The sequence below is a fragment of the Pseudoliparis swirei genome, chromosome 3, assembly GCF_029220125.1.
Source record: "Pseudoliparis swirei isolate HS2019 ecotype Mariana Trench chromosome 3, NWPU_hadal_v1, whole genome shotgun sequence".
Taxonomy (NCBI): domain Eukaryota; kingdom Metazoa; phylum Chordata; class Actinopteri; order Perciformes; family Liparidae; genus Pseudoliparis; species Pseudoliparis swirei.
The window spans coordinates 3,485,763-3,508,419 of record NC_079390.1 but is presented as its reverse complement, the minus strand read 5'-3'; the positions used below and the strand labels follow the sequence as shown (position 1 = coordinate 3,508,419).

At 40.1% G+C, this 22,657-nt stretch overlaps 4 protein-coding genes across 5 annotated transcripts in view; 2 read left to right on the top strand and 2 right to left on the bottom strand.

Moving 5' to 3' along the window:
• Positions 1-335: 335 nt before the first annotated feature.
• Positions 336-6,841, bottom strand: bicdl2 (BICD family like cargo adaptor 2). 2 transcript variants are annotated; one of them, XM_056407565.1, is made up of 10 exons: positions 6,761-6,841; positions 5,634-6,060; positions 3,427-3,642; positions 3,093-3,209; positions 2,614-2,760; positions 2,350-2,496; positions 1,920-1,994; positions 1,099-1,181; positions 902-1,016; positions 336-809 (listed from the first exon to the last, which is right to left on the bottom strand). In XM_056407565.1, exons 2-10 carry the CDS (start codon positions 5,877-5,879, stop codon positions 636-638), a joined length of 1,320 nt encoding a protein of 439 aa, XP_056263540.1. In that variant the 5' UTR covers positions 5,880-6,060; positions 6,761-6,841; the 3' UTR covers positions 336-635. The 2 variants fall into 2 exon arrangements, with proteins under 2 accessions (XP_056263540.1, XP_056263533.1); XM_056407558.1 differs by lacking the exon at positions 6,761-6,841 and having other exon boundaries at positions 5,634-6,312.
• Positions 6,842-7,274: 433 nt separating this feature from the next.
• On the top strand, positions 7,275-9,644 carry mia (MIA SH3 domain containing). The gene is made up of 4 exons (XM_056411512.1): positions 7,275-7,493; positions 8,169-8,302; positions 8,844-8,954; positions 9,038-9,644. The coding sequence occupies exons 1-4, from the start codon at positions 7,376-7,378 to the stop codon at positions 9,059-9,061; spliced, it is 387 nt and encodes a 128-aa protein (XP_056267487.1). The 5' UTR covers positions 7,275-7,375; the 3' UTR covers positions 9,062-9,644.
• A 1,589-nt stretch (positions 9,645-11,233) lies between these two features.
• Positions 11,234-12,419, bottom strand: LOC130190951 (alpha-crystallin B chain-like). Its single transcript, XM_056410607.1, has 3 exons — positions 12,192-12,419; positions 11,688-11,837; positions 11,234-11,585 (listed from the first exon to the last, which is right to left on the bottom strand). Exons 1-3 carry the CDS (start codon positions 12,369-12,371, stop codon positions 11,394-11,396), a joined length of 522 nt encoding a protein of 173 aa, XP_056266582.1. The 5' UTR covers positions 12,372-12,419; the 3' UTR covers positions 11,234-11,393.
• Positions 12,420-13,688: 1,269 nt separating this feature from the next.
• The window catches only part of LOC130190945 (cilia- and flagella-associated protein 54-like), a 36,116-nt gene continuing 27,147 nt past the window's right edge, over positions 13,689-22,657 (top strand). The window contains exons 1-17 of the mRNA XM_056410595.1: positions 13,689-13,834; positions 14,703-14,808; positions 15,639-15,788; positions 15,985-16,150; positions 16,473-16,531; positions 17,163-17,306; positions 17,680-17,793; positions 18,573-18,674; positions 19,064-19,256; positions 19,424-19,504; positions 19,620-19,732; positions 19,879-19,993; positions 20,872-20,951; positions 21,083-21,220; positions 21,805-21,946; positions 22,117-22,172; positions 22,496-22,624. Coding sequence (XP_056266570.1) covers positions 13,689-13,834; positions 14,703-14,808; positions 15,639-15,788; positions 15,985-16,150; positions 16,473-16,531; positions 17,163-17,306; positions 17,680-17,793; positions 18,573-18,674; positions 19,064-19,256; positions 19,424-19,504; positions 19,620-19,732; positions 19,879-19,993; positions 20,872-20,951; positions 21,083-21,220; positions 21,805-21,946; positions 22,117-22,172; positions 22,496-22,624 — 2,034 coding nt within the window. The remainder of the gene's footprint in view (positions 13,835-14,702; positions 14,809-15,638; positions 15,789-15,984; positions 16,151-16,472; positions 16,532-17,162; positions 17,307-17,679; positions 17,794-18,572; positions 18,675-19,063; positions 19,257-19,423; positions 19,505-19,619; positions 19,733-19,878; positions 19,994-20,871; positions 20,952-21,082; positions 21,221-21,804; positions 21,947-22,116; positions 22,173-22,495; positions 22,625-22,657) is intronic.

Genomic DNA, 22,657 nt, shown 5'->3' with positions numbered 1-22,657 from the left:
AAACAAATTGAAAAAGATAACGATTATTGGACAATTATTGGGTGTCAAGAAGATATCTAATAAATCCACAGACTCCAAATGAATGTTAATGTTGTGTCATGTCTGCTGGATCTTTAAAAAGCTGTAATATGTTCACCAAAACAACTTTATGGGGCTTCAATTTTCCTCTGACAGACATCAGCTGTCATCGAGCTCGAAACGGACACACCGGCATCGTCTGTCTGAGTTTGAGTCCAGCGTTGCTCCTGACAACCCTGAACTCCCCAGAAACTCCTTCTCATTCTGTTATTTTCCTCAGGCCTCGCTCATTCCTCCTCTCCCGTCATTAGGCCGCGGAATTAACGTACATTTTATTGGTCAGAGAGACAAACAAAATAAAAATAAAGTGCAGCTTTAAGACGCTGTGCTGACAAACAACCATCAGAGCATACAACACTCAATAGGTTCATACACTTTGGATATAACATTCTGAAATTATACACACTGTACATACATATATACAAATATATTCAAATATGAGCTCTGTAAACATTTCACGAGGTGATGCTGAGAACACATGGCAGTGGATGTTATCTTGCTCCAGAAGATGGAGGCCGATCCACTCTGTCCGATTCAACCGCTCACGCTTCTCTCCGTCATTTGTTTTTGAAAAAGGAGAAGAATCCTTTCCCTTCTTCTCCCTTCACTCTCAAAGACTTGCTCCTTTGGAGTCCGACTGCTTTCTCCGTCTGTCTTTCTCTGTGTTTTTCCCGCTGTCTCTCCTCCTCCCTCTGCTGCACCTGTTGATGGATCACCAGCCGCATGTCCTCCTGCAACAGGATGATGGAAAGTCAATATTCCGCTTGGAAACGTAACGATGCAAAACCGTGCCGGGCAGAGAGGAGACGTCCTTTAGACTCACCTGCCAGGCTTCCAGCTCTTGCGACATCGCCACTTTGTGTTTGATGGTGTTGAGAAGCTGCTGAGTCAGCGATTCTTTCTCCTGCTGCACAGTGGCCAAGTCATTTTCTAAGAAACTGCACATTGATGTGATGATTAGTGAAAACAACCATTGCTTTGGGCTCAAATTAAATGGGAATGTTGCCGTACACCATTCACCTGTAGTTTGGCTTTTCAGGACTGCTTCTAAATGGCTGGATTTCCTGCCTCAAAGACTCCAGCTCTTCTCTTTGAGATCGGAGCTGCAACGTGTGAAATTGAAATGACGTCACACGTCATTTAGCTGACGCTTTTATCCAAATTCATTTACAATAATGTCACATTCATACACCGTAGACACAGCTAATGGAAGCAACTCAGGGTTGAGTGTCTTGCTTGAGGACACAATGGACTAGGGCGGGGCTTGAACCGCCCACCCCCTGCTTGTAATTATTATAATTACATAAATGTATTGTAATTATCATAATTACAATCATTTTCCCCTTTCCAAAATAGATTTCTATCGTCTCTGGCTTTATCTAATTTAAAGGGGACATATGATACTCATTTTCAGGTGACATACATGTTTTTTTAAAATTATGATTCCAAGCTGTAATGTTACAAAAACACATTATCTTTCCTCACTGAGCTCCGTTTTAGCCTTTTAGTCTTATATGACGCAACCTTGCACAGCTAGTTATTAATAAGCACTGGGTGGAGATACTAATGAGCCTTCATGTGACGTGGGAACGGGAGCCAAATCTGAGTGGATTTGTTTAAAGTAAAGTTAATAAACTAGTTAAGAATGTAAATAACAATTAGTTAAACAAATGTTTGGGTTGAAAATCTGTTGTGGTAAAAGCAACTTTACTCGAAATACACTCTGGGCATAATTGTTGCTATGAATACTGAAACAACAAGGGTGTTCACCCATCTCAGACACGCCTAACCCATTGCAACTGAAACCAGAAGCATGTTGTTGTGTGGACAGTCAAACACACCTCCCCCGTGAGCGCTTGGATCTCTTCATCTCGTACTTGCAGGACTGCGGAGTGAGCGAGGAGAGCCTCTTTCACCTGGGGAGCGAGAGAGACGAACACAACAACACGGCAGAAACATCTGGAGGATCAGAACCGACATACACGCTGCACACTTAGGTTTCAAAGAGGCTGCCATCAGTCTCAAAATAACAATTGAAGGACGTCAGTGCAGTTGCTGTGTCTCGTGTGTGTGTGTGTGTGTGTGTGGTTGTAATGCCATCAAACTGAGGACCGTCGATGGTTTTTAACCTTTGGAGTGAGGACCGAAATGCAAAGTGAGGACATTTAGGCCGGTCCTCATTTTGGTCCAAAGAGGTTGTCATCAGTGTCAAACTAACAAGGCAGTTGGTGTGTCTCGTGTGTTTGTGTGTGTGTGTGTGTGCGTGCGTACCTGTGATTGCTGAATTTCACTATGCAGAGACAAAGGTTGTGTTTGTGTTCGGTTCAGGATGCTCTCTTCTCCCAAATTCAGAGATTTTTGCTGTAGAGAGCGATTCACAGTTCGCAACTCGAACACCACACCCTGCTCCTGCTCTATCTACAGCACACACACACACACACACACACACACACACAGTGAGAGATGGGCACACAAACACACAAATACATAACTTCCAACTAGTTGCATTCCTTCAGCGTCACCACTGACTCTCACCTCTGCTTGTTTCTCGCTCAGTTTGGTCTGTAGCTCCGATAGTCTCTCTCTCTGTCTCTCTCTCTCCAAGCGGAGTCTGTCGCTGTCCTCCTGCGAAGCTTCATGTTGCGCCTCCATGTACGACAGCCGCTCCAGCAACACTCTGTTCTGTACGGAGGGAGAACAAAAAGTACAGAATAAAGGACGCACCAAGAGGTCATTACAAAGGATTTTGATGCTTTAAGATGTGGATACTTTGGACAAAAAGTCTTAAATGGGTTCACTTAATATTCTGCTAATATCTTAGCTTCGGAATGTAAATGTTCAGATGCCATATCATTTAATTGTCAGCATACAGACAGGACTTAATTGAAATGTAATGATTTGTGTGTGTATGACTATCCTGCAACATTCAAGATAGCAGAATATGTTCACACCTGTCGCACTCAAACCGAGCCACAGATTCTGGCGCTGATTTGCTCGTGCACATTTACACATACCTCCGCCTGAACGCTCTCCAATTGTGAAAAGCTGATATTTCGGCTGAAAGACGATTCTTCCCTCTCTTCTCTGAGGGAACGGAGCTCAGTCCTCAAGGAGTGTTGCAGCGTCACGGCCTGAGTGGGTGGAACATTTGAGAAATGTTTTTGTTCAGTGACAAATATGGGACTCCATAAACCGGCTACTCTACATTTTTCTCGATTGCATGACTGGGAACTGACGCCACACACACACACACACACACTTTGATCCTGTTTATTCTCACAGCATGAACATACTTGTGATACTTTTCTTTGTGGGTTAGCTGCTTTTTCACGAGTAGTATACACCAACCTCCGCGAGCTGCTCCACCAAGCGCTGGTTGTGATTGGCTAGTTGAGTCAGCTGTTCGCTCTCATCTTTCCGCTGGTTGCTTCCCTGGCCGTGATGTCGCTCCAGCTCGACTCTCAGGGACGCCAGGTCTGCAGTCAGCTCTGCCTCCCTCTGCCCGGATGCCAGTTCATTCATCTCCAACTTCTTGTGCAGAACGTGCTTCTCCTGCTGTAAGGTCTGAGACATTAGACGCAACATTAGCTGGCTTCAAAGGAGACGTGGAAACACCGCATCTGGAAACACATGGAGGACATGTCTGTGCTCTGGAAACACATGGATGACATGTCTGTGCTCTGGAAAGACATGGAGGACATGTCTGTGCTCTTGGTACTGTTAGGTTGTAATAGTTTATTTTGATAACATCTGCAGAGTTCTTATGTTTTAAATTAAGACATATAGAAAGATATTATAATAGATGCTGTTTGGTGACGACCAGATGAGACTCGGTGACGCTGGTTCTAGAGAAGCAGAACGGGCCCTGGTCACACGGACGGGTTCCCTTGTATGCAAAGTGTCACTGAAGTCACGAACAACGGCTCTTTCTATTCACGTGTCCCGGTTGTTCACGTCAGGACTCTGAAACTGAAGCGGCTAAATGGAGATAAATGTCATCGGTAAATAAAAATGTCGTCGTTACGTCTCCATCCTCGACATTTGTTTTTCTTTTTGTATTTTTTATCGCTTGTGCAATATATCTTGTGTTGTTTAAAAAAGTAATAATGATTAAATTGAGCCTTGATCAGTGTTATTTACAGACGTATTTCCACATATATACCTTGAATTTAAACAGATCAACACTTCAGTGGCACTTGAATAGCACTTACTTATAGTATTACTTATATCATTACTCCTGGCATTACTCATGGTATTACTTATAGTATTACTTATAGTAGTACTTATAGTATTACTTATGGTATTATTTATCGTATTACTTATGGTATTACTAAAAGTATTATTTATAGTATTACTTATGTTATTATTGATGGTATTGCTGATGGTATTACTTATAGGATTACTTATGATATTACTTATAGTATTATTTATAGTATTACTCCTGGTATTACTTATGGTATTACTAAGTATTACTTATAGTATTACTCCTGGTATTACTTATGGTATTACTTATAGTATTACTTATGGTATTATTTATCGTATTACTTATGGTATTACTCAAAGTATTATTTATAGTATTACTTATGTTATTATTGATGGTATTGCTGATGGTATTACTTATAGGATTACTTATGATATTACTTATAGTATTACTTATAGTATTACTCCTGGTATTACTTATGGTATTACTTATGGTATTACTTATGGTATTATTTATGGTATTACTTATGGTATTATATTATAGTATTACTCCTGGTATTTTATGGTATTATAGTATTACTTATGGTATTACTTATAGAATTACTTATGGTATTATTTATGGTATTACTTATGGTATTACTTAAAGTATTATTTATAGTATTACTTATGTTATTATTGATGGTATTGCTGATGGTATTACTTATAGGATTACTTATGATATTACTTATAGTATTACTCCTGGTATTGCTGATGGTATTACTTATGGTATTACTTATAGTATTACTCCTGGTATTATTTATAGTATTACTTATGGTATTACTTAAAGTATTACTTATGATATTACTTATACTTATGGTATTACTTATGGTATTACTTATGGTATTACTTATAGTATTACTTATGGTATTATTCCTGGTATTACTTATGGTATTACTTATGGTATTACTTATAGTATTACTTATAGTATTACTTATGGTATTACTTAAAGTATTACTTATGATATTACTTATACTTATGGTATTACTTATGGTATTACTTATGGTATTACTTATAGTATTACTTATGGTATTATTCCTGGTATTACTTATGGTATTACTTATAGTATTTCTGTAGTTTGTCATTCTTGAAGAAACATTACTTTCTTGGTTCTAGTTGTTCTGAGTTTGTTCTCGTGGTCGATTCACTTATTGTAAGTCGCTTTGGATAAAAGCGGCAACTAAATGACATGTGATGTTTAACGATTAATTGTCTAGAATCATTCAAATGTCACATGTTTTCTTCCGTGCTCCTCTTGTCTCCACCTTAAGTTGATATAGAAAGTCGACGTAGTCTCAGGAAAGACTCGGCGGCGTTACCTCCATCTCCCTCTCTGCCTGCTCCAGAGAGGCTGCCAGCTCCTCGTTCTTCTCCAGTAAGGCTTGCCCCAGCTCCGCAGCGAGGATCAGATCCGTCTCGATCCCTCCGCCGCTGTCGCCGCTGCCGGGAGAGGATGTGGACGAGGGCAGAGCGAAGGAGAGTGAGACCGAAGAGGACGAGAAGAGAGGGAAGAAGGAGTCTTCCAGGCTGGGGGACGGGAGATTGTTTTTACTGGGGGTGAACATTATCGATATAGCTCTGGCCTCGGAGGAGTCAGCAAGCAAGCATCATCCAAGGTCACAGGTGGACCGCCCCTTCTTTTCTGTATCTTGATCTTGATGCTCTTTATAATCCAGGTGTGACTTCACTGTGGTTCCAATAGTTCTAAAACTGGTATCATTCAAATTCTTTCTTCTCTTCTTAACTCTGTGGGCAAGAAAGTCCATCAATAGCATAGACAACCACTATGAACTCGATTTTATTGACTGGAATTGGGAATTTCAGGACATGAATGATGACTTGTGTAATTGTTAGAATCATTTTTCCTCGGAAGATAATCCCACCTGGCCTTAGAGGAGGTCTTTTGTTCGACAGGCTTTTGTTACTCTGACCGAAATACCAGCTACACTCTATCTTTGTTCTGCTCCCCGCCCTAAATTCCAATTGTGCTCCTCTATTTCAAACAATTACCAGAAAGTCTTGAATAATCCTGCAACAGTCTCTTAAATAATAAAGTCTTAATTAGTCTTGATGTTGTGTTGTTTATATCCCCCCCCCCCCCCCCACACACACACACAAAAGACTTAAAAAGAGGCTATTACCACATAATGTTATTTCCAGTCACTGCATGATGAGATCTATACAGATTATATTCAATTAAGTCTATATGAACACCATTTTTAAATCTCTGTCTCGTCAGTCTGATATTTAATTATGACATCACCATCTACCATCTCACCTGTCAAAACGTCTCACTGCCATGGAACCATCATCCCATCGAAAATAACGACTACATTAAAATAATGAAGTCACTCCTACTTTAAAATCACACGTTTACATTATGAGAACTATCTGAACCTCTATTAATGCATCAACCTAGAGGGAACACACTTTAAGTCTGCCTTACCTGATAGTTTCCTGCCGACTCACACCAAACAGGTGTAGTCTTCCTGTTTGGTGAGTGTGTGTGTGTGTGTGTGTGTGTGTGTGTGTGTGTGTGTGTGCGCGCGCACCTGGGAGTGTTTGCACAAAAGGGGATCAGCTGGTTTCCTTGACATACAATATGTAAACACAGCCAGTGGCTCCACCTCCTGAGTGAGAAAGGTAAGGAGAGCAAACAGAGTGGGACACTGTTGTGTCTGCTGTGAAAAAGATCGGCCATCTAGCGGTGGAACGAGGTATTACAACACAGATTACCCCTGAGGCATGTAACGCTTTTATGGGGGTGGGGGGTTTGAGATGGAAAGAGGGAAGGTCAGGACACAAGCAGGAGTCTGTCTAATCTGGCCCTCCTCCTTCTCACCCCCCTTCCTGTTTACCTGCTTGAAGAGTTTGAAAGGAGCTCTGTGTGTGTTGGTGTGTGAGGTAAAGGGGGTAGGGAGAGTAGGAAAGGGAGTAGGAAAGGGGACTGCCATCACTTTTACCCCCTTCTCAGAGACGGAAAACACACAAAAGCCCACAAGAGCTTCCCCGAGCGTTAAAACAAGGCCATAGTGATCATTAAGTGTGCTCACTCACAAACATGCCTGGCATCCTCTGGCTGGTCCTCTGCCTGTGGCTGGTGCTGCCGACCTCTGAAGCCGGGAGGCAGATGCCGAAACTCTCTGACAAGAAACTCTGCGCCGACTCCGAATGCAGCCGTAAGTAGACACACTCACCAACTGGGCTTAGTAGGAATGTTACGACCATGTTAGAGAACTATAGATAATCCAAAATATTGAAATCTGCATATACACTACCGTTTAAAAGTTTGGGGTCATCCAGACAATTTCGTGTCTTCCATGAAAACTCACTTTTATTTATCAAATGAATTGAAAATTGAATAGAAAATATAGTCAAGACATTGACAAGGTTAGAAATAATGATTAATATTTGAAGTATTAATTTTGTTCTTCAAACTTCAAGCTCAAAGGAAGGCCAGTTGTATAGCTTATATCACCAGCATAACTGTTTTCAGCTGTGCTAACATAATTGCACAGGTTTTCTAATCAGACATTAGTCTTCTAAGGCGATTAGCAAACACAATGTACCATTAGAACACTGGAGTGATCGTTGATGGAAATGGGCCTCTATACACCTATGGAGATATTTCATTAGAAACCAGACGTTTCCACCTAGAATAGTCATTTACCACATTAACAATGTATAGTGTGTATTTTTGATTAATGTTATCTTTATTGAAAAAACAGTGCTTTTCTTTGAACAATAAAGACATTTCTAAGTGACCCCAAACTTTTGAACGGTAGTGTAAATATCACACATATATAATCTTCAACGGCCCTCAATGTGGTGCATCCCTCTGCATGCGTACACAGATCCCATCCTGATAGCACGTGCGCTGCAGGACTTCTACCCCGGAGACTGCAGGTTCATCCCGATCAGACAGGGGCAGCTCATTTACGTCTACGCAATGCTCAAAGACAGAGGGAACCTCTTCTGGGCCGGCAGCGTAAGTCCAAAAAAATGCTTGTGTGACACACACGTCTGAAGCAACACACTGTGTGTATCTGTTGTTGGAAGTCATGAAGACGTGTTGTATCCATGAAGCAGTGGAATAATTTAACTCATGACATCACAGAAAGTAAAAATCTGCTGCAATCAAAACAATAAAAAAATATATATAACTCTGGAGAAGGATAGACTTGACAGTATTGATGAAGCATAAGGGACACATGCTTGAATTTCTGGTTTGTTTGTTTTGTTTTTGTTTTATATATATATATATATATATATATATATATATATATATATATATATATAGATATAAGGTTCTTTGTAATACGTTTTTTAAGCAATTATAGGTTAGGGCACTTATAAGCTAGATAGCTTCAGCCTTAACTCTTTCGGTCAGCCACATGTATTTTTCTTTTTTTGTTTATTACTGATGGTTATATATTTTGCTGATCGAAATAAATAATCTCATTCATTCATGTGCAGCATTCACATTCTGCACTCAAAAGAAAAATGAGTTCTATATCATCTGCTTGCAGGTGCAGGACTCCTACTACGGACAGCAGGAGGCTCGCATCGGACACTTCCCCAGCAGCGTAGTGGAGGAGACTCATCCTCTCATGCCAGCCAGCACCGAAGTCAAGACTACTGTAGGTGAACACACACACACACACACACACACACACATGCATTACATGACGCTCTCTCCTAATTCAATCTCTCTTATTTCCAGAATTGGGACTTCTACTGTAACTGATGTTTCCTTCACCGGTAAAGAAAACGAATATCTACATTTCAAGATAACTTGTTTTGAGTATAGTAATATTTTGGGCTTTGCTCATCCACACTTTTGACAATCTGCAGTGTAAGAAGATATGAACAGCTCGTGTGATTTCTAAAATGCGATCAGGTTTCATAACTAATGTTTCCAGCTGCCGGCTGAAGAAAGGACCATTTATGCTTAATGTTGCTATATTAGGCTTGTGTTTGTTCTGTAATACTACATCGTGCTGTGTGTATCTGTTTTGCTGATATTAAATGCATTTGCGAAAGTTTTAAAGTTAAATAATGTGTTTTTTTAAAGAGATTCATGCTACTGCATATTATGCTTGATACTTGGGCATCTCAAATGAAATACAGGTCAGGTAATCTTTTTCCTTTTTGCATAGAAAACATTGCCCCTCCAATTAATACACTTAAAAGTACAAAAAACAACAACATGGCAGCAACGTAGCAGACATGTTTGATTATAATTCAAATTCAAGTTTTGGTCTTGAACATTAAGCAATTCAACAATGTATTCGAAATATAATATATAACAAAAAACGATCTAAAAGTGAAAAAAGAACTGAACCTGATAAAAAGATTTGGACCCAAAAAATAAGATTTAAAACTTTGAAAATATATATATATATATATATATATATATAAATATAAATATATATAAAAATATAAAATCTGCTACTGAAAAATAAAAATAAATATTTGATTCGGGAAAAAACACAACTGAATCTGAATTATATTTATACCAACACAACTTTTCAAATACATTGTTGAATTTTCAATATTCAGGACCACAACTTGAATTTTCAAGTTCAAATATTTCTTTTAAACGAACAAAACTATTGTCCTGGAGTTGTCTCCATGTCGTAGGGTCTAATCATTAAATCGAAACTATTTTTGAAAGAATGTCTATTGTTTTCGTATGATTCATCCATTTACCGCCACATGTAGTGTGTGTTGTGAAAAGATCACACGGCAGTCCGATGATTGAGTTTCAATATTTATTCTATTTGTTCTTTTCTGTGTTAATATACCAGATGAGGGAATGATCGGGCTGTAGCTGTGATGTCTACATGTGCACTCGCTCTCACACACTTTCACTCACACTTTCAGTGGATTTCTTCTCATGACTGCATCTCCCTCCTCCTCCTCCTCCTCCTCCTCCTCCTCCTCCTCCCACATACAGTAACCAAAACTAAGAATACTAAGCATAAACAAAGCACTGTCACTCTCACCCACTCAAACTGTAATGTGCACTGTAGATTCAATTAAGTTTAATCTGTTGTCATTTTCAGTGGAACATTTTGCTCCTCCCTTAAATTTACATTTTAGTATCTCCCTGTAAAACAAAACGCTGCTGCAGGCTAGTTTGGGTTCAACGAACAAATGCTAACAATGTTGTCATTAAACTGCAGGGCCAGTACAGTCCTTATATAATTAAATAACATTTGGAAGATGTCTGATGAAGGAAAAGGAAATACCTTTTAATATATAATCACATGCCTTTCATGTAGTTTACATCCACAGAGCTGTGATTAGTATTTAGCAGAGATATATGGATTAAATAAGGATTCTAGCTGTTCTACCTGTTCTGTGTTTACTCTGTCTCCTCTGTGTCTACTCTGTGTCTACTCTGTGTCTCCTCTGTCTCCTGTCTCCTTGATTGTTTCATTCCCTGCACCTGCCCTCAGCCACTCTCGTCTCGTTACTGTCTCATGTCGTACACCTGTTTTCTCCCCTATATATTGTGCCACTCTTTGCCTTGTCTGTTGCTGGATTGTTGTCTTTTCCCCGTCGGCCTGTGTTATATGTTCCTATCGTGGATCCTGCCTGTTTCGACCCTGCCTCCCCTGACCGATGACCCTCTGCCTGCCCCTTTTGGACCTTGTTGTTTTTGTTGTTACCCTTTTGGCCTCAGTAAAATGTTTTTTTGTTAATCTACGCTGAGTCCTCTCGATTCATCTGCGCATGAGCTCCTGCACCTCGCTACATGTGACCCTAGCGTGATTGGGGGATTAACTCTCATGAATTTATTATCCTGCACCCCCTTTGTGACTCCACAAAAAGTGTCAAATCAACTCTGTTACACGAGTACCACATTTTAAAAAGCATTGTTGTCTTGCAGAGATATCAGAATAAAACTGAGTACGGTTAATTAGATACCATTTTATTAGAAGGCACTTGCACTCATAGACTACTAGGCCTGCCTACTTTAAACTGTCCGCTGAACTCTAACAGGTTAAATATAAAAACAGGCAGAACTCGGGGTGAGTAGTGAAGCAGCGTGAAGAGCGTCAGACTCTGCTCTACATTTTCTGTTTCGGTGTTCCGTCCTCACAGGAAATGGGAATGGAGCGCCCAGAGCCGGGAGGGGAGCGAGGGGCCGCGATCGTAAGGATGCCATCGAATGACAGACTGGATGTGACGTCAGCGCCTGACACGCCAGCAGGAAGTCTGTACTTCCTCAGAAACTCTCTGGACACGAAGCCGTGGTGGTCCTGAAGAAAAAAAAATAGAATTAAGAGTCACTTAAACATGGGGGACTTGTCCCAAAATAAACGTTTGACTATTTCTGCACATCTGTATGCGGGGCCTCTGACCTCTCCGACCTCTCTGACCTCTCTGGCCTCTCTGCCCTCGTGTTTGCCGTGTATTGTGATGAAGTCGTCGCTGACTTTGACGGACAGCTCTTCAGGTGAGAAGTCCTTCGCGTCCAGAAAAATGACGTAGCGATCCTTTTCAATGCGCATCTAAACAGACGATACAGCTGTTATAACACATGATGCTGCACGGCCCCAGACTGGAGTCACAATGAAAACACACAATAGCTTGGTATTGTCATCTCAGTGTAAGACTCATACATTATACAGAGACTAACATCAACAGAGGAGGATATTCTTCTCAATAAAGTGAAATCTTTGATACAGATCTGTGCATTTACAGTAAATGCATCGAAAGGCCTGCCACATCAATTTATATTACTTATTAATACAGATTGTATGACAAGTAGAAGGTTAGAAGAGATATTCGTGATATTTTGTCCGTTAATAAACTTGTGGGTATTTCACCTGAGACTACTTGATCCCAGTTGAATTTTACTTTACCTCATTCTGTCCATTGTCGGCCCAGTTCAACCAGCGCATGAAAGAAGGACGCATCCAGGGGAAGGACATGGGGAAGGGCCAGATCAGTGGCCAATCAGTGAGAGGTTCTTCCAAGGAGATGTCAGAGAGTCGATGTTGGAAGGCCCGACGGTACCAGGGATACTGGATGGGAATATCCATGAGTGGATTAAAGAGGAGATGTAAAATCGATCGGTATAAAGTGCTGGTTTTGCTTTGTCTGAGATGTGTACTGCTGTGCTCTCCTGCAGAGTATTTATAGGCCTCTCCCTCCCATCCCACCCAGGCTCTGTCTCTGGTCCCATGCACACTTGCATAGTGACTCTGCCAACAGGCAGATTTTTCTGGAACAATGATGTCAACTGTTCATCCGTACATCTCCCTCATTGTTTCATCTCTCACTGTGGCTGTTATCTCTCTCTCTCCCTCAGTAGTGCTGTTACTCTCCCTTCTCCCAGTCATGAGGTGACACTGGCTCAAAGTACTGCTGATGCATCCATACTCATTACCCATGAAATGCCCCTGTCTGGATCTGTGTGTATGTGTGTGTGTGTGTATGGTTGTGTGTGTAGGTGTGTGTGTGTGTGTGTTTGAGGAATAGCTGCATGCCAGAGCATTAGCCTGCAGTGCTCTGAGTGCCAGCAGCTTTAGATGTGTGTGCAGAATGGATGTGAGGTTGAATGGGAATTGATGAGTTTGTATGGCACAGCATTAGATGACACTCTCTAAACGTGTATCATTTTGCGATGAGCTCAGATGTAAAATATGAAGCCCTGACTCCTTTCCAACTGTCTAGCAGCTGCGCCAACCATTCAGTTCATCCTCCCAGTTGTGTCGTCTCCAACAGAACAACACACATTATATCAGTTATCTGCAAGCTCTGAGGTTCTACATACAGCATCATGCAACCATTCTCTTTTTTAACTTGTTATTCATATTTTTTTGTTTTTTGTGTAACTAACTATATAGTCTTGTAAGTGTAGTGTGTGTGCAGAATAGGCAGGCCTAACCTTGGTGGTGAAAAAATGGGATTCCTGTTTAACTACAGCAGTCAGCTCGGCACCAATCAGTGGATACATCCATTTAAACATGTATTTACATGCATACATCAATTTAAATATGTATTTGCTTGCAGGCTGCCTTCAGTGAGACTAGTGTGTGTTACTGTTTCTATACCATACGGCTAAATTCGTAAAAACAGCGAGCTGATCGCTTCCTAGTTACCCTGCTCTCCGTTTGTTTAGCGTCGTTGCCATGGTGACCTGCTTCCTGCAAGCGAGCAGCTTGTCGTTGGATATTTAGCGGTTAGTTAGTTGACAGTTAATCCAACGGTCAGTTAACAGTTAGTCCAACGGTCAATTAACAGTTAGTCCAACGGTTAGTTAACAGTTAGTCCAACGGTTAGTTAATGTTAGTTACGCTGACGTTAGCGAACAGACGTCCGTTACGTTGGTCACAACTATCGTTGCGGCAGCAGAAATGGATTTACCGGCTTCATATTACGGGGAACTGGATCACAGAAACCCAGTTATTTCATCCTTCGAACGAGACATTAACTCGTTCATGATGTCGATGAAACTAGTCTCCTCTCCGGCCTGCCGGGACCAGCGCCCCTACGTGAAAGGGTGAGGTGCCCACGGGCAGCTATTAGAGTCATGGTGGCACAAACTGAAGCTAGGAGGAGAACATACAGTTGTGGTTAGCTAACCTAAGTTAGTTGTAGCCTACACTACTAGCTAAGTTACTACTAACCTAAGTTAGTTGTAGTCTATGTGGCGTTAGTTAACCTAAGTTAGTTGTAGCCTATGTAGCGTTAGCTAACCTAAGTTAGTTGTAGTCTATACTAAGTTACTACTAACCTAAGTTAGTTGTATTCTATGTAGTGTTAGTTAACCTAAGTTAGTTGTAGTCTATACTAAGTTACTACTAACCTAAGTTAGTTGTATTCTATGTAGTGTTAGCTAACCTAAGTTAGTTGTAGTCTACACTACTAGCTAAGTTACTACTAACCTAAGTTAGTTGTAGTCTATGTAGTGTTAGTTAACCTAAGTTAGTTGTAGTCTATACTAAGTTACTACTAACCTAAGTCAGTTGTAGTCTATGTAGCGTTGGTTAACCTAAGTTAGTTGTAGTCTATACTAAGTTACTACTAACCTAAGTCAGTTGTAGTCTATGTAGCGTTAGTTAACCTAAGTTAGTTGTAGTCTATACGAAGTTACTACTAATCTAAGTTAGTTGTAGTCTATGTAGCGTTAGTTAACCTAAGTTAGTTGTAGTCTAGATACTACTACTACTACTAACCAAAGTTAGTTGTAGTCTATGTAGCGTTGTTATTTTGTTTTCTGAATGTTTTATTGGTTGAGTTGATTGTTAACTTTTTAGTCAATTTCAGATTGCATGCATCACACGTGTTTAGGGTTGTCTTCACGGTGTGGTTATACGCACGTGCATTTAACACTACCTTTGTTTTTAAAAATAATTTTCATTTTGAAGGATTAAAATCCTGGCGGAGATTTGGAAAAAGTACAAACAACGACTGCCTTCGAAGTTCTACCTGGAGCGCATGTTGCAGATTGCAGATTTTCTTTTCGGAAAAAAGGTAATTCCCAGTATAAACCGCAGCCGGTCGCTTCACCAGCTGCATCCCATCAACAACTAATCACACCCTACAGCTTCATAATGTGAGCTGCATAATCAGGATGGGGAAAGGAACCATCATCATTATTGGCTGCTGTGCCAATTATGCGTAATAGGATATTAAACAGTCATGGAGCCAAATGCCTCATATTCTTAATTTATGGTATCATAATGTGATGTTAAGCACTCTTTTGGATGGAAAAGAGAAACTGTTCAATTGGTTATTGAGGCCTACATGATTTCCCTGGTTACCTTTCGCATTGAAAATCGCCGTGTATTTATTTATTTATTTGTATGCGTGTTACTCGCATAACTCAAAAAGGATTAAACCGAATCGCATGGAATTTGGTGGGATGATTGGTTATTATCCGGGGACCATTTGATTAGATTTTGGGATCGATCGGGTCAAAGGTCAAAGGTCAAGGCCATGAAAAGGTCAAAATCTTATTTTTACCATAGCGCGGTCAATTTCTATCCAATTGGCATGCAACTAATGCCAAAATGTTCATAGTTCAATGCCCAATCTTGTGATATGTGAAGGTATGCGCTCTACCGAGTGCCCGTTCTAGTTTGTTCTTCATCAATAGCCTCTTGTCTCTAAATGTTGGCTGCCACTCCTCGCCTTGTTGCTCAACTCGGAATTCATTCTTCATCACTTGTTAAACCTGATTGTTGGTCCTGTAATTATCTAAATTAAATGTTTGACTCTTTCAAAATTGACAGCGGCATTTCTACACAACACACATTCTCAGTTGTCATTCCGTCTTTCTTCCTTCTCCTGTTTCTCTGTAGTTGTACCAGTTTGCTTTTTGGCAAGGATACAGCCTCCACCTGCTGCAGTTCAGCTCCGTGGCAATAACGGAGATCACAGATGTGGAGCGCTTCATGGGCTGCTTCTTCCCAGAAGGTTTTGATACGGACCAAGATACCTTCGCCATGAAGGTACACTGTACTATGTGTGTTTGACTATTCACAGTCGGACTGAAGTGAAGAGCAATGCTTGTTGTGCTTTGTTGTTTTGTTAAACTAATACGACATGTCATGTAGAGAAAGGCCATTGGTATTGTGAGATGCTTGTTCCTGAACTCTGATATATTTACAGCGTAATGTAAATGTATCTGCGTGTGTGTGTCTGCAGATCCGTGCAATGCACGGCTGCGCCTTGTGTATATTTGAGCAGGAGAAAAGACACAGCGTTCTCAGCCAGAAGGGACTCTGTAAACTTCTGCATGTGCTGAACTTCATCAGGATCATGATGCAGGCGTTGCAGCAACACGAGCACCTCTGCTGGCAATTATATAATGGTATGTTAGAACAACTTATTTAGTTTGACCCGGTATTTTCTTTTTGTCTGACATAAGATTTTGAAAGAATTAAATTCAGAGTGTGATGCAGGACACAAGTGTGGGTTTGTGAGGATCTAGATCTAAGGGTCTCATCCGCTAAATAAACCTTTTGAACAAAGCTCATGCGAGTCAAATTAATTCCCAGAAAATACGTTGGTCCTTTTTTTCAATAACACGATTCAGTGAAACTAACATTAGACGGCATCATCTTACTTTAATGTTTAATTTGTCGTTTCAAAATAAGTGAGATAACTGTTTGATTATTGCTGTTCTCTTCCAGCCTCATTACTCATGTACACCGTCTGCCGTTACCTGATGACCATGAATTGTAGTGCACAGGTACTGACTCAAAGTATTGTTTTTAAGACGTCTGATGCACTCTAAATGTCATAACAAATGGATGAGTGTGATAATGGTGCAAGTATATGAGGCACTGGGAGAACATATCACCCGGAAGAACTGGCTTTTTAGCAATCAGATGTGTGAGCGTGAATGACACTCTCCTCAGTGATTGTGTTTATACTTATTGCTTTTTATTATGTTTTTTTTAATGATTTTATGATGAGGCCAGTTATTGATCGTCACCTGTATGTCTTTTGCTTTTTATGATGTTTCTGTGATAACCTTTTTCTCCATTAGTGACGGCTTGTAATATCTGGCCACAGGGACTACGGTTGAAATTGAGCCTTAGCTAAGACTGACACATTTACCCCGGGGTTGATTGATGTGTACGGTCTATTCAAATAAATACATAAATGAAAATTTTTTGTGCGGAATTATGGTATTTTTCAGGGATTCACTTTCATTTTCACATTTACTGGTGTCCTCAACCTCCTTCTGGGGTTTTGTGACCAATATATAAAATATAACCAGAAATGTGTGAAATTTACAATGTGGATATAATATTTTTAATGTAGATATAATTGTGTTTGTTATGATTGTTTGTACGAACATTGATGTTCCTATGCAGGCTCTGGAGTACCTTCTCTGGACAAGCATCAGTTTAGAGCTGTCCATCACTCTGATGACCGCCAAGTATCTAACATGGATTGTCACACTCTACTGTGCTGTCTGCCACTGTTACTATGACAACCAGGCTGCTGTGCAGGCGGAGGTAGAAGACACACGTCATCTGCATCCGGACACCTAGAAACAGACAATCATTGAGACGTGAACAGACGAGTCACAAGCTGATTTAACAAGATACAAATACCAACCTGCTGTTAATCTGTCTGCTGCTTTCTGTTTGACAGCCTGCCAACAGTCTGTTGGATGTTAAGGTGCTTTAGAGGGGATTATTTAGGATTATATAATACAATTCTGCTTGATATTCTCTTAATCCACCCACTCCATCAAGATTGTACTGTTACAAACAAATGGATTTGTGTTACATTTAATGCACATTTTGAAAGTTCTTTACCTGAAATTCTAAAAGTCTTATTCGTCCTCATTTGCGGGGTTGTTCGTGTGCCTTCAAATGCTTTCAGGAATTTGCCAGGAGAGCCCTTGGAAAAATCAACGAGTTAGCAAAGCTGGAGGAGCAGAAGGAAGTTCCTGCCACCAGAGAGACCCAGAGAGCTTTCAAAGAAGCCTCTATCAAGGCAGGAGACTCCTCTTACCCAAATGCACTCTGAATACTGTTACTGTGATCGTACATGAGAGAGATCATTCACACATCTCAGTGGCATCTGCAAACATCAAAAAGATGCAAAGTACATGCACACATACTGTATAAAACGATGCCAATCAATCAATGGAAGTATCATTTCAAGTCCAATCCACATGACCATAGCATGGGAAGCCACATTTCTTCATGTATGTATAAGCAAATGGTGCCTCAGCAGTCATAGAATCACTCAATGGAAACATCTCTCATTACCTTCGCATTGAAAATGTGGAAGGTTATGTTTTGATCGCAGTGCATTTATTTATTTATTTATTTGTATGCGTGTTACTCGCATAACTAAAAAAGTATTAAACCGAATCGCATGAAATTTGGTGGGATGATTGGTTATTATCCGGGGACCATTTGATTAGATTTTGGGATTGATCGGGTCAAAGGTCAAGGTCATGAAAAGGTCAACATCTTCTTTTTACCATAGCACGGTCAATTTTTATCCAATTGGCATGCAACTAATGCCAACATGTTCATAATTCAATGCCCAATCTTGTGATATGCGAAGTTATGTGCTCTACCGAGTGCCTGTTCTAGTTGTGTATGATTACAGTCGTTTCATGAGCTGGCCACCACTATGAATGAAGTATGAATACAGACACATACAGATGGTTCCTGTGAGTTTATGTGACAGTTTGCTGCTTGTGTTGATGAGTTTTTCTCTGGTTCATCAAATAACGGCCAATCGCCTTCTTTTTTTCCCAGCTGGCTGCCATGATATTCAAGCGTGCAGCGTTTGAGGCCCGGAGAAGACCCAAACACATGTTCAGAATCAAAAGAAAAAGTGCCTTGAAGGACATACCCAATGTAATAATATCCCCTTTACTGCCACGTGATCATATTCAGTTTTAACCCTCCTGTTACCTTCAGGGTCAATTTGACCCCATTCAATGTTTAACGTTGGTGTTCTTTGGGGTCAATTTGACCCCAGGCTGTTTTTCACTGTGTCAAACATGTAAGAAATATCAACTTTTTTATATATTTAAAGGGCTGTTTAGGTAGTCAACAAACAAACATAAAGTACCTCACACTTAAACTTGGGAAACAATATTAATTCTAATAATTTTCTGGAGGTTTTAATTGCTGGGGTCAAATTGACCCCGAGGGTAAAATATGTCAGTAAATGAAAAGGTAACAGGAGGGTTAAATCATCTCAACGTTAAGCCTCCTCGTATGCCTGCCTGCGTCTACAACAGGGTCCGTGGCCTCGCACGACAACAGAGCGCATGCTCATGGGCCTGTTTGACAGCGGTCCGGCGCAGTTTTTGGGCATCTTGGAAGCACTTTGGGACGGCACCAGACGCCCGCTGCAGACGAGGATGCCAGATGAACCGGACCTGCAGGAGGTGATCCTGGAACTCCTGTCTGCTGGCATTAGTATATTGTCCGGTTAGTAAAAACCAACACATAACACAACGCACTCTGCAGGGATTTCAGTAAGTTCACAATCAAGAGAAATGCTGCAAATGTTTAAAAATGATTTAAAACAATTACATTGTGTGAGGAATGCTCACTTTGTGTATTGAGAACATGCTTTTGTGTTCCTGTTTGTGAAGGAGTCGCAACCAATAGTGAGTCTCCTGTGAGTCTTGGTGCACTGACACCAGCGTCCACACTAATGGATTTAGCTATGACAGGTGAGTCACTTTTTCTCACTGAAACGGTTCCATTTATAACACTTTATCTTGTGTTGGTTTTGTCAAGTGTTTTGGAAACCATTTTGAAGTGATGCCGTGTCTTCTGTTGCTTTAGGAGAAAACAAAGTCCCCATCATGTCTGCAGTGAGGTTTATTAAGATCTTGTTTCAGTACAAGCAGCCAGAGGCGTTCACTGAACTAGCCACAGAGATGCTGCAGGTTTTGTCTGTAAGTAGCACTCCAGCATCTGAGGAAAGGCGGAATGCACTCCATTTCTATCAGTTGTCACTTTTGTAATCTTATGTTTCCAATTTCATTTTCATGTATATGGACATATATATATTCTGCTGTTTCTCTAACTTATCCTGACTCAGGGGGTGGAGGGTCAGTCATTCAGGAGAGCAGAGCTGGAGCTTGCTTTACTTGACAGGTTCCACAGCCTGCTGTCTTCCCAGAGGAGCCATCCTAGTGAAGACAACATGACGGATGGTAGCAAATATATATAAATCATATATAACATATAAATCCTCACTCCTAAACATTTATGTACACTACCGTTCAAAAGTTTGGGATCACCCAGACAATTTCGTGTCTTCCATGAAAAATCACTTTTATTTATCAAATGAATACAAAATATAGTCAAGACATTGACAAGGTTAGAAATAATGATTAATATTTGAAGTATTAATTTTGTTCTACAAACTTCAAGCTCAAAGGAAGGCCAGTTGTATAGTTTATATCACCAGCATAACTGTTTTCAGCTGTGCTAACATAATTGCACAAGGGTTTTCTAATCAGACATTAGTCTTCTAAGGCGATTAGCAAACACAATGTACCATCAGAACACTGGAGTGATAGTTGATGGAAATGGGCCTCTATACACCTATGGAGATATGTCATTAGAAACCAGACGTTTCCACCTAGAATAGTCATTTACCACATTAACAATGTATAGAGTGTATTTTGGATTAATGTTATCTTTATTGAAAAAACAGTGCTTTTCTTTGAAAAATCAAGACATTTCTAAGTGACCCCAAACTTCTGAACGGTAGTGTATATAAATGGAGTAATATAAACTGTCCACAAAGGAATATGATTAGCCATTTACTGCTGTTGCCTAGACTTCATTGATCTTTGAACAACCTTCTGCCTTCTTGTCCTTGATTTTTTTGTTATTGATTGGCTAGAGTCAAATTTTAATATCTGAAGGAGAATGACTCCCTGTCAATCATTAGCTGACCCACTTTGAGATTCATTGTTCCTAACTAAGCAATTGATTGAACAACATTCTGCGTCAATTACTCCATCGCAAAATATCCAACGCTGATTCCGGAAATTAGAATGTGGTTGTTTTTTTCCCCCACCAGACAAGTCTTCCTTTTCAATGGGCGATGAGTTCAGGGACCTGGTAGAAACCCTGCACAAGTCAGTTTGTGCCTCCGCTCCTGTAAGTTTCTATGTTATGTGTGTGTTTGTGTCGGGGTTGATCTGCCAGTGACAGTTAGAGATAGCGTCCATTTGTAGTGTCTAACTACTGTATGTGTGTGTATGTGTGTGTGTGTGTGTGTGTGTGTGCAGGAGGTGCAGCCGGACGGCGACCTCGTTTTGGATGTTGTGTTATTTCTGTGGGGTAAAGTGAAGCTGATGATCCAGAAGTATCAGCTACAAAACCAAGAGTTTACACACCACCACGAGAAGGTAGATACTTATGACACGGTCTGTATTTATAAGGTTAGGAGCAATATATTATCAAATATAAAACTGCTACCTTTATCTGCTACACAACGAGTGTCGTGATATACCGGTAGCATCGAAGATAATCGTGATATTTTAAAGTGAAATACTGCTATCATGTTTTTAATACACATGATTATACAATTAAAACATACGGGGCCTCTTAAAACATTTTATATTTTTAGTTATCATCACAAGCTCTCTCCACCTCCCTCCTCTTTTATTTTGAGTGTAATTCATTTTCCCAAAAAAGATACAGAAACAAAAATCTACACGGTTAAGATGAATTTGACTGATACCAATATAATTATTTATTTTCTTCGTTAGACATTGAGATCATATCACTATTGTGAATTCTTTTGGCCACAATAATTGTGCAGTGAAAGTCTGATACCGCTCGTTACAGCCCTACTTTAAAATGTTTAAATGTATTTAAATACATTTAAACATTCATTCGTACAGGATCATTTACACACATTAACTTATTTTTAACTTAAAATATCCTCAGTGTACTTAATGTAGATGTCCTACTCATTACTTTTCATGTGTGTGTGACCTGTTTGCAGTGGCTGAGGTGTCTGTTCATGCTGTGTGAGGTGGCCGATGCCCGTGACCTGGCAACTGTCGACTGCATCATGACGGTGGAGATGATTCACACGTTGGCCATCCTGCTAGAAAGTGCAGCTGAACGCAGTCATCTAAGCCCAGGTGAGGTTCTACTGTTTCCCCTGTTTTAGTCTATAAAGGAAAAGCTAAAACATGCAACATTCGTACTTCACCTTGTATCACCCTGGTATTTGATATCCGGTAAACTCACACACGCACAAACACGTCATGTATCATTTTAGTTCTGCTATTATTCTCATGTCTTCTTCTAGGAGCTTGTGAAGCCGCCTGTGAGGGTGTGAAGTCAAGCTCTTCCCCTCTTCTTGAGGTATGTACATAGATTCACTGTCAAATTATAGTTATTTGTACTGCAAGTATTTATTATTATAAATAACAAATCCCACATATCCCACCAATGCACTGTATTCTGTCTCAGGTATTTTAGAAATATATATATATATATATATATTTATATATATATATATATTAATATTTATATATATATATAAATATACATTTATATATATATATATAAATATATATATATATAAATATAATATATATATATAAATATATATATATATATTTATATATATATATATATATATATTAAAGGTATCATTCAATGTGTGTGTTTGTGTGTGCTGGCAGAGTTCAAATACAGAGCTGCTTCAGAGGGTGTGTGAGGTGGTGGATCGGGGTCTTGAAGCTCTGGCAAAGGGTGTAGCTACACTGTTGCCCCAAAATTGCTCAGCGATCATTGATTCTGCCTTCATGCAGGTAGGCAGCTCACCCGTACAACTCTCCGTCCAC

What these genes read in the sequence shown, in the direction of transcription:
- mia (XM_056411512.1), top strand. Translation starts at nt 7,376, where the DNA reads ATGCCTGGCATCCTCTGGCTGGTCCTCTGCCTGTGGCTGGTGCTGCCG. An exon ending in ACCTCTTCTGGGCCGGCAGC is followed by an intron (nt 8,303 to 8,843) that starts GTAAGTCCAAAA and finishes ATCTGCTTGCAG; the next exon opens with GTGCAGGACTCCTACTACGG. An exon ending in GCACCGAAGTCAAGACTACT is followed by an intron (nt 8,955 to 9,037) that starts GTAGGTGAACAC and finishes TCTTATTTCCAG; the next exon opens with AATTGGGACTTCTACTGTAA.
- LOC130190951 (XM_056410607.1), bottom strand. Translation starts at nt 12,371, where the DNA reads ATGGATATTCCCATCCAGTATCCCTGGTACCGTCGGGCCTTCCAACAT. An exon ending in CCGACAATGGACAGAATGAG is followed by an intron (nt 11,838 to 12,191) that starts GTAAAGTAAAAT and finishes TCGTCTGTTTAG; the next exon opens with ATGCGCATTGAAAAGGATCG. An exon ending in AGGTCAGAGAGGTCGGAGAG is followed by an intron (nt 11,586 to 11,687) that starts GTCAGAGGCCCC and finishes TTTTTTCTTCAG; the next exon opens with GACCACCACGGCTTCGTGTC.
- bicdl2 (XM_056407565.1), bottom strand. Translation starts at nt 5,879, where the DNA reads ATGTTCACCCCCAGTAAAAACAATCTCCCGTCCCCCAGCCTGGAAGAC. An exon ending in TGGAGAGCGTTCAGGCGGAG is followed by an intron (nt 2,761 to 3,092) that starts GTATGTGTAAAT and finishes CCCTCCGTACAG; the next exon opens with AACAGAGTGTTGCTGGAGCG. An exon ending in CCTGAAAAGCCAAACTACAG is followed by an intron (nt 1,017 to 1,098) that starts GTGAATGGTGTA and finishes ATCAATGTGCAG; the next exon opens with TTTCTTAGAAAATGACTTGG.